The sequence below is a fragment of the Erpetoichthys calabaricus genome, chromosome 2 (genome assembly GCF_900747795.2).
Source record: "Erpetoichthys calabaricus chromosome 2, fErpCal1.3, whole genome shotgun sequence".
Lineage (NCBI taxonomy): Eukaryota > Metazoa > Chordata > Cladistia > Polypteriformes > Polypteridae > Erpetoichthys > Erpetoichthys calabaricus.
Genome location: NC_041395.2, coordinates 171549815 through 171567607, shown reverse-complemented (window position 1 = coordinate 171567607; position 17793 = coordinate 171549815). Strand labels below are relative to the sequence as shown.

General features: G+C 37.0%; 1 protein-coding gene across 2 annotated transcripts in view; it reads left to right on the top strand.

Moving 5' to 3' along the window:
- The first annotated feature begins 375 nt into the window (after window positions 1–375).
- Window positions 376–17793, top strand: part of zgc:103559 (Allantoinase, mitochondrial) — a 62692-nt gene continuing 45274 nt past the window's right edge. The window contains exons 1-4 of one of the 2 annotated variants that reach the window (XM_028794773.2): window positions 376–671; window positions 8115–8266; window positions 15920–16034; window positions 16886–17032. In XM_028794773.2, the coding sequence (XP_028650606.2) occupies window positions 525–671; window positions 8115–8266; window positions 15920–16034; window positions 16886–17032 (561 nt within the window). In that variant the 5' untranslated portion in view covers window positions 376–524. Of the gene's footprint in view, window positions 672–8044; window positions 8267–15919; window positions 16035–16885; window positions 17033–17793 lie in introns of both variants that reach the window. The other variant, XM_028794774.2, reaches the window with a different exon arrangement.

Sequence of the window (17793 nt, the reverse complement as noted above, 5' to 3'; positions counted from 1 at the left end):
TCCAATTGTTACTCCTGCTACCAAGATGAGAGAAATTAAGAAAGGTAACAATTTTACAAACAATTTTGGCCAGCCACAATATCACATTTAATTAGCCTGCAAACAGAATTTTGGGGCTCCAATTAAAAGTAAATTGCCCCTGGTGTGTCATAATTTCCCACACTAATTGTTAGCACTGCTCTCCTTTTACCATTCTTTCTGTCAGTCCATACTTTTATGCCACATTCATATTGTCTGAATATTGCTTAAAGATTTTTTAGCACTTTAGCCCAAGGACATTTTTAAAATAACAGAGCAAGGCAAAATAACAGTTTCTGTATCTTCTCCACATGACCTTTGTTAAAATTAGATAAGAGCTTGCTGGTTTTAAATATTTGAAGATCAAACTATCTTTGTCATGTTTACTTCTAGTCCCATGTGATATGAGCAACAGCTAAATTAACAGCAGGAGGAAATTGCGATTTCATTATATAGTACATAAAGAGAAAAGAGAGAAAATCTGCAAAGTACATTTTGTGAAGAAAATGGAGGCAGGAATGGCAGTTAAAGTGCTGAAAAGCCAAAGGGTGGTTTTAGGACAGGAAATCTGTTCTGCAAGTATTGTCCTGAAGGACGGAAAAATTCAAGATATAGTGAAAGATTCGGACAAAAACAAATTACATCTGGGTCAGGTGAGTGATGACACAGGTATCTTAAATGGATTGTTTATAATTAGTCTGAGATCATTTCTAGTATATTTTGATCTATTTTTTTTCAACAATTACTACTGTTTGTACAAAAACTTTAATTATATCTTTCAAAGTACGTGATCTGTAAATGCTTTTCAGTATTCTCAGACAAAAATACACTTAGGCTTAACTTAATAGTAGAGCTGAATGCTATAGAATTAATTGCTTTAAGAAAAAAAATGCTTATTGTGGTAAAATATTTCTGAAAGGTGATTTACAACATGAAGGTAAAATGTCTACTGTTTACTTACTGTTTTTAAAGCTGGAATTTTTAGTGACTTGCTCAGACTCACAAAGTGAGCTAGACGTATGCTGAACAATCAACTTTGGGGTTTAAGGATCAATGCAATAGATACCATACCAACACCATCTACCTTTTTTATTTTAGCACATCTAGATACTTTGTTTTTAGTGTTTAATTGTATCAGTGTCTGAGTAAATGTCAGAATAAATTATTAGTATTTGGTATACTTCAAAATCATTTATTTCAACTGTGACACCTGTCTGCAGCTTTTGAAAAAGTGCCATGTGAGCTTTATATTTTTTCTGTATTCTGCTAGGATAGGCTTAACCTAGAAATAGAAAAAAATTATACTAGAATGGCTGAATATAAAGAAATTTAGGATTAGGGAGGCCTAATCAAAATTTGCTCCTAAATGGAATTGAGATATTTTAGCAGAATCAGAAACATTCAAATCATGTTCATAAAACCGCAGATTCTTGTGAGTGGAAACAGTTCCCAAAGAAACAGAGAGACACCTTTCTGTGACCCATTTAAAAAAATAATATTATGAAAGGTTTAGCTATAGTTATCATTGGTAAAGTCCAGCCTGGTACTTGGTTCCAAAAAAGCAATTATTATTTCATATAAAGTATTACCTATTGCAAGAATAAATTCAATAAAATAGGAGTCAATGTTTGGTTTAAAGTTCAAGGTAAATGCAGGAAAGCAGCCAAGCCATTCCTGCATTTTTTTCCAACTTGTGCCCCAATGATGTAAGTGATTGATGTGATTATTTTTTGTTTATAGTGTTTTTACTTCTTTTTAGAGGCAATTTTGCTTCTTTTACTTCTTTTTGGAGGAATTAATCTAAGTATTGTACTGTATGTTTTGGGAAGCTGCATCCAATTTTGATTTTGATTTGTTTTCTGTTTAACTTTCATTGTAATATTGCAGTTTTCATTAGTGTTTATTACTTTCTCCATTTTGTTTTTTATGGGAGCAGCCATAAAACAACAGCATCACTATGGTGATCAGGTTGGAAGCTGTGACACATGACAATCAGCAGTACAATGATAAAAAGGTTGCATTGTTCATATCCTATATCAGAGTTTTATGGATAATCCCCAATTTTTCTACATTAATTTTCCCATGATATTTGATTCTTTAACAAGGTTATTTTGACTGAAGGTTAGGGTATTGTTTTGGTTTGACAAAAAAATGGCTTAAGTTCTTTGATTAGAATTTAGAGTTTCTTTACTTACAAAACATCTTCTGGTCCTGATTTGAAAATATTTCTGCTATCTTTAGCATAACAAAAACTTGTATAGCAAAATGTGAGACCCTGAGATGGAACAGCTGTGGTCTAGAATCAGTGCAACACATTCTATAAGCAAGACGCAAAGAGATGAAACTGTTGATCTGTATAATTATGTTTATGATTCTATAGTGTTCTTGTTTGTAGAAATAAAAAAACTAAAAAAAGAAAGGGATGTTAATAGACAACATTTAGTATATTGCTTAGAACAAAAGCTTTTGTATGCAAGATGAAAAAGTTCGATTTGGGAACATGGGTCTAGGTAGCCTAGCAGCATTTACCAATCTATTGCATGTGCCCGTAAAAATAAATGGGAACTTTTATTAATTTGAGCGTACTTATTGTCTCATGAGGCTGTAGAAAATTTTATTAGCACAGTTCTTGTACAGCAGTTGCATATACTACATTATCCTCTAAAAATGAAACCAAGAGTTTTGTCCATGAATGGTAAATAGATAGGTGTGGGTGTGCTAGAATTCATTACCCATCCATTAAAGGGTCACACTGAGGTTCTTCATGTGAAAAATCTCTCCTTCTTTGTTTTTCCAGTTTCTCAAATAATATTAGGTTACATTACATAATCCTCAAACAGACTGGGAAAATAAAAGTAAACTTGCTTGGAGCCAATATTGTAAAACTATTTGCTTACAACACATCTCCAAGGCAGTCTAGCTTGTAACAACATTAACATATTGTCTGATGAACTTATCTGACGAATATCATGAGTTTAATCAAATCTTCAATAAACAATAATCTTACAAATCCCATCCTATTGAAAGTATGATGATTGCTTGATTGAATTACCGCCTGAGCCACCTGTCCAAAAAAGAGAAAACTTCTGCACTTTCTAAACCAGAACCTGAGGCAATGAAGGAGTATATAAGGAAAAACAAGAAACTGCTTTATAAATCCATTGTCACAAGAACGAGTCAAAGACATCATGAAGGTTTGGGGCAGCCACCCGTGTATTATTCCAAGGCTGCAAAATTGGTTTAAATTGAACAGAGGTGTTCACAGATCCGAGTCCAAAACAGAACTGAAGGAATGTTATTAAAGAGAGAAAGAAAGCTTAGGACCACGCGCTGATACAGCGCATTGCTGCACCCACCACACGACAAACCAACTCAGGATCCAGATTAGGACCCGAGTGCAGCCAAGCAATGGGTGACATCTCAGCACCACACTAGTTCAGATGGAGTGGAACAGTGTGAGGTTTTTTATGGTGTTTGGAATGTGGCAATTCTGCCACCAACCCCCAGGTTTTTCCCTGTAGGTTGGAGGGCCTACATGCCGGGATGGATGCAGATTAACGTCATACCCAGGATGGCGCAATTGCAGGTTAAGGGCCTTGCTCAAGGGCCCAACGGAGTAGAGTCCCTTTAGGCATTTATGGGATTCGAACCGCCAACCTTCCAATTGCCAGTGCATGCCCCATGGTATCAAAGATGGTGACTTTATTAGCCAGTGCAGGAAATGACGTTATCGGGGTTGGAACTGGAAGTGACGTCATCGAAGGAGCCTGAACCGGAAGTGACTTCATCGGAAGCACTGGAACCAGATGTGATGTCATCAGATGCAACAGAAACAGGCAGAATTTCCTGAGAATGGTCTGCAAGGAACTGAAAAAGACAGTCAGTGCAACCCTCCGCCCCCTGGTCTGGTGTGGAGTTACTATTACTCAGACCCTTTAGCTGTCTCCTACTCACACGTGTGTGTGACACCATCTTATATCATTTAGAGCAGTGTTTCTCTTTGTTGAGGATAAGAATGGAGGTCTATGCCCTTTAATTGGTTACTAAAAACATACACATGCATATTTGAAGAGAAAAAGTAAACTCCACACTAACAATGCAAGGGATCTGGCTGCTGGATCTTTGGGGTAGCAACCCTAGCCATATATACACTAAATATATTTTGCTCCCTCAGTCTTTCTTTTTTAATGCCAGAATAAAAGAAGATTCCAACAGCTGTATTTAAGCATGGGTGTGCATCTTTTCTCAAAGCCTTCATTACCCGTGGTGTTACTCATACTACATCGTCTGGAAGACACATGGGAATGACTATTGTTCTTTCTAAATCATGGGCCAAATGTAAATACTTCATTGGAGTGCTATTTGCAAGTTCTCAATTCAACTCAAGAAATAAAAGGCTGAAGATCAAATGTGATGTTGAACAATGTACGACCACTGATCTGTTTTTATGTTTAATATAAATGCTCAAGTATTTAGCAGATGCATACAGTACATACATAGAATTTAAATACCTGTTCCATGGTATTGTATATATTGTATTACAAGGATCTATTCTGGGTCCACTGTTTTTTTCAACCTAGGAGCTAAGCTAGATTATCTCCAAGCACAAGGTGAGTTACCACAGTTAAGCAGATGACACACAACTTTAGTTATCAATAGCGCCTGATGACCCTGATGCTCTTGCCTCTCTGATCCAATGTTTTAGCAGTATTTCTGATTGGATGAGTAGTAACTTTCTCAAACTAAATAAAGAGAAAACAGAAATCTGAATGATTGGCAAACATGCTTATAGCGAGGTTTTTAGAAATAAACTTGATCCCTTAGGTTTAAAAATCAAGAAAGAGGTAAAACATTTAAGGGTAATTATTGACTCCGACATGAACTTTAAATCACATATTAACCAGATCTCTAGGTCTGCATTTTTCACTTAAGGAATATAGCAAAAGTTAGACCTCTTATAACTTTACAATTATTAGCATCGTTACTGGTTACCTGTGTCATTTACAATTGACTTTAAAATACTATTAATGGTTTATAAAGCCTTAAATAAGTTTGCCCTTTTGGAATGCCTGTCCTCCTACACTCAAAGTCATAACGTTAGATCTTCAAATGGAGGTCTGCTTATAATTCCAAGAGCCAAGTTACAAAGAAGTGGTGAGGAGGCTTTTTGCTACTATGCACCTAACATCTGGAATATTTTGCCTATAGAAATCCGCCAGGCTAGTACTGTGGAAAATTTTAAAAAATGATTAAAAACCAATTTTTTTTAATTTGGCCTTTTGCAAAGCTATATTTTGTTCTAATTTTAATAAACTATATGATCAATGAGCTATGATATTCTTCAGGGATCCACTGTCTGTACTAATCCACACTATTCTCTGCTGTCTTTTCTGTTTCTTCTATGGTTGTGATACCACCACCTGATCAAGTCACCATGCAGCCACCTGTGATGACATAATGAACAACAACAACATTTATTTATATAGCACATTTTCATACAAAAAGTAGCTCAAAGTGCTTTACATAATGAAGAAAAGAAAAATAAAAGACAAAATAAATTAAAATAAGACAACATTAGTTAACACAGAAAAGGACTAAGGTCCGATGGCCAGGGTGGACAGAAAAAACAACAAAAAAAAAACTCCAGAAAGCTGGAGAAAAAAAATAAAATCTGTAGGGGTTCCAGGCCACGAGACCATCCAGTCCCCTCTGGGCATTCTACCTAACATAAATGAATGCGATTTGGAATAAAAGACATCAGACATTCCGATATATAAGATGGGGCAAGATTATTTAAGGCTTTATAAACCATAAGCAGAATTTTAAAGTCAATCCTGATTGACACAGATAACCAGTGAAGTGACTTCAATACTGGAGAGATGTGCTCGGATTTTCTTTTCCTAGTTAGGATTCTAGCAGCTACATTCTGCACTAGTTGCAAACGATTTATGTCTTTTTTGGGTAGTCCTGAGAGGAGTGCGTTACAGTAATCCAGTCGACTGAAAACAAACGCGTGAACTAATTTCTCCGCATCTTTCAATGATATAAGAGGTCTAACTTTTGCTATGTTTCTTAAGTGAAAAAATGCTGTCCTAGTGATCTGATTAATATGCGATTTAAAATTTAGATTATAGTCAACAGTTACCCCTAAGCTTTTTACCTCCGTTTTGACTTTTAATCCTAATGCATCCAGTTTATTTCTAATAGCCTCATTGTATCCATTATTGCCAATCACTAAGATTTCAGTTTTCTCTTTATTTAAATAAAGTTACTATTCATCCATTCTGAGATACAAGTTAGACATTGTGTTAGTGAATCAAGAGAATTGGGGTCATCAGGTGCAATTGATAAATACAGCTGTGTGTCATTAATTCCACCAGGGGGGGTAAACGTTAATATTTAACATTATACATAGTTATTGTCTGTTTTTTTCACCTGTATTATTATCATTCTTTAATTTAATATTATTTATTGTATCAGTATGCTGCTGCTGAAGAATGTGAATTTCCCATTGGGATTAATAAAGTATCTATCTATCTATCTATCTATCTATCTATCTATCTATCTATCTATCTATCTATCTATCTATCTATCTATCTATCTATCTATCTATCTATCTATCTATCTATCTATCTATCTATCTATCAGCATAGCTGTGATAGCTCACGTTGTGCCCTGAGATAATCTGACCCAATAGAAGCATGTAGATTGAGAAGAGCAGCGGACCCAGGATAGAGCCTTGTGGAACACCATATAGGATATCATGTGTCTTTGAGTTGTAATTACCACAACTAACAAAGAATTTTCTCCCTGCCAGGTGGGATTCAAACCAATTTAAGACGCTTTAATGAAAACGGGTATCTCAGATGTCCACAAGACCAACTTTATCAAATCATGTCAAGTAAAGCATAAAAACTAAGAGGGCAGAGTTTGAAACATTTACAGCATGTTAGACAGAATGCCCAGTAGGGGCTGGCTGGTCTTTTGGCCTTGGAACCCCTGCAAATCTTGTTTTTTTTTTCTCCAGCCTGTTTTTTTTTTTGTTTTTTCTGTTCTCCCAGGCATCTGACCTTACTTATTACTTACTTATTACTGTGCTTATTTTATTATTATTTTTGTTAATATTATTGCCTTTCCTGAATTGGTTTTCTTTTCTTGTAATTTTTTATTGGTCTTTTTGTAAAGCACTTTGAGCTACATTGTTGTATGAAAATGTGCTAAATAAATACATGTTGTTGTTGCTGTTTATAACCAATGCTGGTCCAGTGTGGAAAGCATATGATTTTAGATCTTCGTCTGTTTCATGTCAGACTAAATTAGCTGTAGATTTCATTTTATATATCTATAAATATCAACTAAATTATAATGCATCGAATTCTTAATGATCTCTTAACTGAATTTACAAGAGCAAGATTCTAATCTGAAATAACTGCAGATAAAATCCAACATTTTAAATGCGATCATCAATTCATCAAACAACATTTTAATTCTTGAAAGCTTGAAATGCAGCAAAGCTATACCAATTGCAGTAATGAGATATTTGAAGCTTTTATAATGAAAGTACAGTATTTCTTACATTTTTTAAAGGCACTATATAAATTAGGCACTTCATATGTATATAATTCTTACATTTTATACTTAACACCAAAGTGCTGCCTGAGGTAATTGCTTCATCACTTCTCCACATGTGCCTGCCTTGTATGCGAGTATCCCATTTAAAATGTGCTAGTATCCTTGCAGCTGCAATATCCATTACAGTGAGTATATGTATCTAATGAAAAAGAAGAAAGAGCTGTGGTTTTAAAAACTAATAATCAAGACATAACGAATTACACAGTAACCTAGATAAAAAGACACAGACAAATTCAGGAACTATTTCAGAGTTATGATTTTCTTCTTTTTTCTGTTAAGATAGTATTCTTTTAATGTACATATTCCTCACTTTGTTTACATACAGTTAAAATGGAATCCTATAATCATAAAGTTCTTAACTGCATTAACCATCATTCTTTTTGATATTTTTCAGATCTGGATGAGAAAATCACTCAGGAGAGGTTTTGATGGGTTTTATTATATAATTTTTTTTTTAAAATCAGGCTATGGATTTTGGAGATCTTGTGATTATGCCAGGAGTGATAGACAGCCATGTTCATGTCAATGAGCCGGGGCGCACTGATTGGGAAGGCTACTGGACAGCCACACGTTCCGCAGCTGCTGGCGGGATTACCACTATTGTGGACATGCCTCTGTAAGGGAAATACATGTATTTGTTTTCTTCTGGTCACATTAAACACTGAAAAAAAACGGAAGTATATTTGATGTTTTATTTTCATGTATGCCAGTATTTGAGTATAGGCAAATGTTTATTTAAATTAGCTCTACATAACTACAATCATTGAGAATACACAATTCAAAAGCAATTTTAAATTTATGCATATGCTTTTTTGGTAAAATTAAAATATTTTGACTGAAAGGTTAATGGAATCAATTTATACTAAGGGCTGCATTTTTCATAAATTGTATTGTATTAGTTTGGAGATACTGTAGCTGCTATACCACAAAAAGAATAATTTGTTGGTACCAAAATTACTTGTGGATATCTAAGTCTATAGTAGGTTCCGATATTTTCTTTTTTATTATTTTTTGTCAGGAGGGCCATTTGTCCAGTATTTTGGCAACAGCACATGCCAAAATCATAGTATATAGAGCCATGTTATATATACATATATATCTATACATATATACTGTATATATATATATATATTGTGAAACATGACCCAGACACAGACAGGCAGACACGTTTAAATCACCCCACACACATTTATTTACATTGTCCATTATTTACAATTAGTGCTCACAAGTCCCCAAAGTCCTGGCCAACACACACAATGCCTTCTCTTCTTCAGGCCGCCTCTTTGCCTCCTCCCAGACCTCGTCCGTCTTCCACCCGACTCCAGTCCTGAATGAAGGGAGGCAGCCCCTTTTATAATCACCTAGATGTACTCCAGGTGCTTTCCGGCAATCTTCCACCGGCACTCCCCAGTGTGGCGGAAGTGCCGGCTGCGTACCCAGAAGCACTCCCGGTGCCTCCGATCCTCTTCCCCCCAGCACTTCCGGGTGTGGCGGAAGTGCTGAGGTCCAGGGCTCCCAAGGCATCGGGGCACCCCCTGGCGGTGACCACGAGCCCCTGCAGGGCTGAGCTTCCAAGCTCTGTACCCGTGGTCCCCACAACCGCCAGGGCGGTCGCCCCCACGTGGTCTGGGGAAGGTGTAAGCCCTCTTCCGGTCCTCTGGGGTGTCCCGGCCAGGTCACCCCCCAGCCACCTGCGACTATATATATATATATATATATATATATGGAGGCGAAGGTCTGTGATACGGTTTGCATATTTGCTGCTGGAGATCCACAAAGGGAGAGAAAGAATCACGTATCATAAAATAGTTTTTATTCCTGAGCTTTCAGCCCCTGCCAGGGCCTTCATCAGAGGATAATGCTTAGACTTACAAGAATCAAAGGCAATATATAGCAAAATTAGGTGGTGGTGTGGTCGGGGGGGGTGGTTAGAGCTAGGTCAGTGTGTGTATGTGTGGTTATTGGTCGTAAAGTATTATTTATTATGAATATGTTCTTAAGTTTGCATATGCTGGGTTTATGTCCAAATGTCTGTTAATGGTGTTTTCGTCCGATAGCCAAAGATTCAGCCAGCTCTCTGGCACTTTTAGTGCTGGCCTTAAATCTTACTCGTACGTTGTCCCAGTTAAATGTATGTCCTGTTGATTATGTATGCATATAGATCAGTGATCGTGAGTCCTTCCTTCTAACGGCGTTGCGATGTTCCTGTATACATGTTGCGATTCTTTTTGAAGTTTGTCCTATGTATACCTCTGGGCAAGAACTGCATGGAATGCTATAAACTGTGTTTCGTGTTTCTGCTGTCGATTTCTTGTTTTTAGCATTAAAAAGGACAGTGCGTAGATTGTTCGCAGGCTTGTGTGCTATTCTGATGTCTGATTTCGCCAGGATGCGTGCTGCCCCTTCAGACACTCTGTGATGATAAGGAAGTGTGTACCAGGTGGCGTGGGGGGTCTCATTCGAGTCAATATATATAGTGGTAACTGGCCCGGACACAGGCAGGCAGATATGGTTTTAAATCACCCAACACACGTTTATTCACACACACATTAACAACCCACTTCACCCCAAAGTCCAGGCCTCTACCAAAATGCCTCTTCCTCTCTTTAGGCCGCCTCCACTCCTCTCCTCCCGAGCTCCATCTCTCTTCCTCCCGACTCAAGCCATTGAATGGAGGGAGGCGGCCCCTTTTATACACACCTGGACGTGCTCCAGGTGCCTTCCAATTAGCTTCTGCCGGCACTCCCAAGTGTGGCAGAAGTACCAGCTGCGCACCCGGAAGCACTCCGGGTGTCCCTGGTCTTCTTCCCCCCAGCACTTCCGGGTGTGGCGGAAGTACTGAGGGCCAGGGTTCCTCAGGCATTGGAGCACCCCCTGACGGTGACCACGGGTCCCTATAGGGTTGAGCTTCTAAGCTCTTTTCCCGTGGTCCCCAAAACCACCAGGGCGGTCGCACCCTCGTGGTCTAGAGGAGGCGTAATCCCTCCTCCAGTCCTTCCAGGCATCCCGGCTGGGTGCCATCCCCAGCCGCTTGCCACAATATCTATATATATAAAATCCCTATGTGCGTCCAGGTGTCCATGTGTGGGTGTCTTCTGATGAAGTGCGCATGCGCGGGGCACGGTGCGACGCGCGACATTACTGTCAAATAAAGTTAGAGGCGTTTTACGGAAATACAAACCAGTATTATTGCGAGAGGAAATTAAAGGTACACAATACAGTGACGCATATTACAGCCACATACAAGCCAGTATTACTGTCAGAGGAGATTAAAGGCATATTACCGACGCGCACGCCTGTATTACCGCCAGAGAAAATTAAAGGTATATTACGGACGTACAAGCCAGCGGACGTACAAGACGGTATCCTTCAATAAGGGCGCGCACAGGTATCCTTCAATAAGGGCACGCACAAAAAGGCGAGCCTCAAAAGGACGACCTCAATTGGGCGCAGCGAATAAAGGCACGCGTAAATAAAGATCTGCACCTTTGTTGCTCTTCACATATTCCAGAGCCATTTGAACTAAATTATCTCCGAACGCCTTTATTCGCTGCGCTCAATTGAGGTCGCCCTTTTGAAGCTCGCCTTTTTGTGCGCGCCCTTATTGAATAGAGCCGTACAAGACAGTATTACTGTCACAGAACATTAAAGACACACAATACACGGTGGCAGCCCACAAAGAACGGTCAGCTCAGCAAGTAAACATCAACAAAAGAAAGACTGAAAGAAAGAAAAATACGACCAACAAAAAGAATGAAGTCAAAATCCCTTGCCATTTAATATAGACTGTTCCTACTAATGTTTATGCACTACTGTTCTAGCGCCCGTTATTGTAACAGGCTAAATGACTAGTATATATATATATATATATATATATATATATATATATATATATATATATTAGGGATGGAAATCGATTAAAAAGTAATCTAATTAATCATATAAATGTATGTGATTTGTTGTAATCAATCACATCTAACATTAAAACATGTAATTATAAAATGAATGCATAAATCATGAAATAAATACACACTGAATCACAAATTTCATGTAGAATGAACACAAAGAAATAAAAAAAAAATTAATGGCATACTTTAAACTTAACATAATACTACTTGAGCAACTACAACCCATATTTGAATGCCTTCCTAAAAGGCAAGTTGAAAAGAAAGCAATTAGAAAAAAAGGCCAATGTATTAATTCTCAAACTGACAAGTGGGACACAGACGAGTCAAAATAAAAAACAATCTAAATGCAATCTAAATGCACTGCTAAAGAGTGATTAAATTGAAGGAATAACCATCACTTAAATGGGAGTTCATTAAAACTTGTGTTAAAACTCCACAAATACTATCCTCAATTGTTCATCACCATCAACGACTTCATGATTATACACTTCACAAGTGTTTTTCAACTGGTGTGCCATGGAAATAACAGTGTAGTGTCCCTGGGGCCTGACCTGAGAGATACACTACTCAGGTGGTCGAGACCTGTTGAGACCTGTCTGAGGACTACCTGGACAAGTCGACATAAAAGCAGCTCTGTGATCGCCGTTTTGCAAAGAGTTTAGCACATGTATAGATTTATGGCTTTTGTAGTTGGTAGAATTGTGCCTTGGGATTTTTTGGGTTACAAAAAGTGTGCCACAACAGGAAAAATGGTTGGAAAACACTGCTCTACCTACATCTTTGCTTCTGACATTCTAAAAAAGATCTCCAAAGTCCTAGCTAGAAGGATAGAGAAAGTGCTGCCTTCGGTAATATCACAAGATCAAACTGGATTTATTAAAGGCCGACACTTAGCTTCCAATCTTCGACGCCTGTTTAATATAATATATTCACCTGCAAAGTCAAGCACCCCGGAGATATTATGTTAAACTTTTAAATGATATGATTGAATGGAACTACCTTTTCACTACATTGGAGAAATTTGGGTTTGGCCCGAATATTTGTGCATGGATCAAACTACTGCATACCAATCCAGACGCTTCAGTTTGTTTTAACAACATTTGCTCAGACTACTTTAAACTAGAACATGGTACCAGACAAGATGCCCCTTTTCACCACTGCTATTCGCAATCGCCATTGAACCACTGGCAGTTCACTGTCGAAATGCTTATCGGATAAAGGGGATTATCAGAGAAGGACTGGAACAGAAAATTTCTCTATATGCAGATGATATGGTACTGTATATATCAGACCCACAAAATACTGTGCCTGCAGTCTTAACAGCACTTACAGAATTTCAAAAGATCTCTGGTCTCAGAATTAATTTGAATAAAAGTGTGCTCTTTCCAGTGAATTCTCAAGCATACAATATTAGATTGGACACCTTCCCTTTTATTATTGCAGATCAGTTTAAATACCTAGGGGTAAATATCACAAGTAAACATAAAGCTCTTTATCAACAAAATTTCACAGTCTGTATGGAAAAAATTAAGCAAGACTTGCATACAGTAGATGGTTAACCCTCCATCACACTCTAGCTGGAAGAATTAACGTTAAGATGAATATCCTTCCTAAGCTTCTCTTTTTATTTCAAAACATTCCAATATACATCAATACATCATTCTTTAAGCAATTAGATTCAACCATAACCTCATTTATTTGGAACCTAAAGCATCCACGTATCCAAAGAGCGACCCTACAAAGACCTAAGACAGAAGGTGGCATGGCTCTACCTAAATTTTAGTTTTATTACTGGGCAGCAAACATACAAGCTATAAAAACCTGGACACAAATAGAATAACATACACAGGCTTGGTCCACAAAAGAAATAAAATCCAGAAGTACTTCTTTATATTCCCTGCTTTGTGCCCCAATAAATGCAAGTTATTGCCAATGTACTAATAACCCAATTGTGCTTCACTCACTCAGAATATGGAACCTTTTTAAGATGGAGAATCTTTTATCTGTGGCACCTCTGCATGAGAACCACCTTTTTCAACCCTCGCAAATATATACAGTTTTTAATATCTGGAAAACATTTGGGATTAAATTGCTTAGAGATCTTTATATAGACAACATCTTTACATTCTATGAACAATTACATTCCAAATTTAATCACTATCTTCAAATTAGAAACTTTGTCAAACAGAACCTGCCCGATTTTCCCTATCTCCCACTTTCCTCTATGCTGGAAAAAATATTGCTCAGTCTCGAGGACTCAGACACCATTTCTGCAATATATAAAAATATTTTACAGTCCCTCCCTTTCAAAGATCCAAGAGGACAATGGGAAAAGGATCTCTCACTCAACATATCAGAAAATGAGTTGAAGGTAGCAATGCCGAGAATTAATTCGAGCTCCATATTTGCAAAGCATACAATTATTCAACTCATATAATTATATATCGAGCACATCTGTCCAAAATGTTTCCAGGGCAAGATCCAACCTTTGAACGCTGCAATCAAGCTCCAGCCTCTCTGGGTCACATGTTTTGGGCCTGCACCAAATTAACATCATTCTGGACAAAAATCTTTGCCTTTCAGACAGCCTTGGTGTCATAATCCCTTCTAACCCATTAACAGCCGTGTTTGGTGTTTTTCCAGATGGGTTTAAATTGGAGAAGGACAAACAAACTGTGATTGTCTTCACTATACTATTGGTACGCAGACTTATTTTGCTAAACTGGAAGAATCCTAACTATCCTCTTTTAAGTCAGTGGGTAACTAATGTTTTATATTATTTGAAATTGGAAAAAATCAAATTCTCACTTAGAGGATCTGTGCAGTACTTTTTCAAAACCTGACAGGATCTAATCAATAATATTTTAGAAAAAGCTCTTAAAGCACTGAGGAAATAGATTCTCTCCCCATTTCTTTTTCTTCTCCATTTATCTGTCTCCACCTATTAAACTCATCAATTTATTTATTTTTACTATTTTTAAGTTTTATTCCGTTGGCCATGCTCTCTTTCTCAGGGGGTTGATTTGTTTTCAATCCTATTTTTTGTAAAAATTGATCTATTTATATAGAATGATTACAATAAAATCAATAAAATTAAAAAAAAAAGGTCTCAGTAGCTACTATCTCACTTAAAATCTGACATTGTGCATTATTTGAATGGTTATGTTGCGTTCTTTGCATAAATTAGCTGTAAGCTGGCTGGCAGACTGGCAAGTTAAAACCAGGGATACTGGAGTCTTATTTTGGTTTTAGTACCAATCAAAGATAACGTATTTAGCACTTACGTGATATGACTTTGATTTGGTCTCCTTACAGAAACATGAAATGAAAAAGAGAGGGAGAGAGTGTGTAATTTTTACCTTTGCATCTTTTCTCTAGCATTGCACCAGGACTGCCGTAAACTTCCCCTCCCCACCCCCTTTCCCCCCACTCCCCTGCACCTGTGTCAGTATGTATAAATCAAGAAAATAAACACCAGTGCTATGTACTGATATGTGACATATCACTGTAAACCACATAATACTAAATGTTAAACTTTTAAATGAAAATTATATTTCATAAAATTTTTAAAGGTAATATATTAATACAGTATTAGATGTGTATGTAATTTTTTAGGTACATGCTTAACTTATTTGTATTATTGTTTTGTAATGTAAAAAAAAATACATGAAAATGACGCCCTGGATGTGACAATTTTTTTTACTGCGTCAAGCAGGCCACATTAATCACAAAAATTAACACATTATCTTTCCTTGGCCTAAATATATATGAATTCCTTGTCTTTGGAGACTATATCAGGTTTTATTGGGTAACATGAATATCAGGCACTTGCAAAGGGTGCTATGGCCTACATATAATTAATGGGACAACACTTAGCCACACTTATGATTCTGAGGGTTTCTTGAAAATGAACTCCAAGTTAGGGAATAAGTTGCTGCTCCATATTAGATCAAACTGAACTTTGAGTCTAGTATTAAGAAGAACAGTTGTCTTGCAGTGACAAAATATGTGAGAGAAAACAGTATTTACATTTTTTAGTAAAACTCTATTACATTGTTAATTTTAATAATGACACACAAAGGGAAAGGTATTTCAAATGTACTTTTTATTTGTTCATAACATTTCTGTTATGTTTATTAAACAAAAGCCGCTTTATTTTACTTTTTCTTCTAGGTCAGTAAAGTACACACAGATACTCTATTACTAGATACACATTTACCACAATACTGTTATATAATGAATTTATTTAAAATATGAAAAAAAACATAGATTTTGCATGATATGGTAATTATTTAATGTTAAAATGTTTAGACAGATACTTTAACTTGTACTTTCCCTTACCCCTGTGTTTTCATTCACAGTAATAGTATCCCACCAACTACCTCTCTGCGCCACTTACAGACCAAACTGCAAGCAGCTGAGGGACAGTGCTTTGTAAATACTGCTTTCTGGGGCGGAGTTATTCCTGGAAATGAGGTTAGTTTCATATCAAAATGGATGATGGAAAATAATCTCACTCACTCACTCACTCACTCACTCACTCACTCACTCACTCACTCACTCACTCACTCACTCACTCACTCACTCACTCACTCAATCTTTACTTCATGTGTTCAAAGTAAGAGACATCACCAAGCATTTGAAAAGGTAAACAATTTATTAGAAACTTTAATGTATTTGTTTGGAACCACCTGCTCTGTGTACTACAAAAATAGCCTGGCTTCCAGAATATACCTTAATTCCTCCATGCCAGGCACATTTGTTATTTGAATTAACACTCTGTGCTAATTGTGGACTGCTTATTGTCTGGCCGTTAATAGCATACTTGGACATTAGAAACAAAGCTGCAGATAACTCAAACCCAACTATCATGACAACTTCATGATCTATTGTTTGGTTGTGCATACAGATTGTTAATTTCCAAGGACCATTGGATATAAATGTAGCTTCTCAAGATCAAAAGGAGACAGCTACAATGGTTAGGTTTCTAATTAGGATAACTCCTGAGTACCACTCACTGGAGGTGTGCTTGGCATGGTCCACTGGGATAACAGCCTGTGAAAGATGCAATAAATGCTAAAAAGATGATTGCTGTAGAAAAGAAAGCAGGTCTATCTTCTTGCCACGTTGACAATCTATCTGTTACAACTATTCAACAGAAAATGAACTGAAGGAAAGCAAATAATTGTTTCATATATCACTAACATCTTCTGTGTGGCTTTATTTGATTTGGATGTTTTCCTGATGAAAGAGAAAGAAGCTACAATAAACTGGTTTGGCTAATTAGAGGATAATATACAATCATAATGGAAATTCTTTCATTATAGCAAGAACTTCGTCCCATGATCTCTGCTGGTGTTCCTGGATTTAAATGCTTCATGATACACAGTGGTGTTGATGAATTTCCTCATGTGACTGAAAAGGATCTGCACAAAGCCATGGCGGAGTTGCAAGGAACTGGAAGTGTTATGCTAGTAGGTTTGATTATGGTGATCATTTAAACTTATATCATGAAACATTGATATTTGTTTAGCATTCTAAAATTCACTCAAACCAAATTTAGAGCCATGCAGGGATACAGTGCATCACAGTCACATTAAGTGTAAAGCAGCAATCATTCCACTGGGTACCAATTCATTGCAATAACTTTAGTATTCAAGTTGTTATTTCAGCCCACAAGAGATGTCTCAGTACCAATCAATCAATCAATCAATCAATCATTTTTATATAGTATATTTCACTGTGCCTAAGATGAAAATGTGTATATAGTTAATTCAAACTTTAGTAAAGATAGTAACTAATGTTTTTATATTGTTCCTTTGGTGTTTGGAACAGAAAGGTTAGGTAATGTCTTAGCACTTACTGCCTACTAAAGTAAGATTAGTTTACTCTAGTTCTAACTTCTGGCACTAAATAAATTCATGTCAATGTAGTTTTTGCAGTGGCGGACCTTCAGGGCCTGCAAGGCCTTCTCTGCTGGCCTAAAAAATTATCTGAATTACAAACTGATGTTAATTATATTTTGTCCATGAATACTTATTAAATAATTCCAAATAGTCTGTCCGCTTCCTTTCATAGCTTTTCCAATGGTTGTGCTGCTTCCAGACATGTATTTTCGTATTAAAGCATTTAACCAATCACATTTCAGCCATCATTTGTTGCTAGGCAGGGTCAAAGTCAATGAAGTCTGCCCGGAGGCCTTCACAATCCGTTCTGCAGGCCCTCTAACACAAAA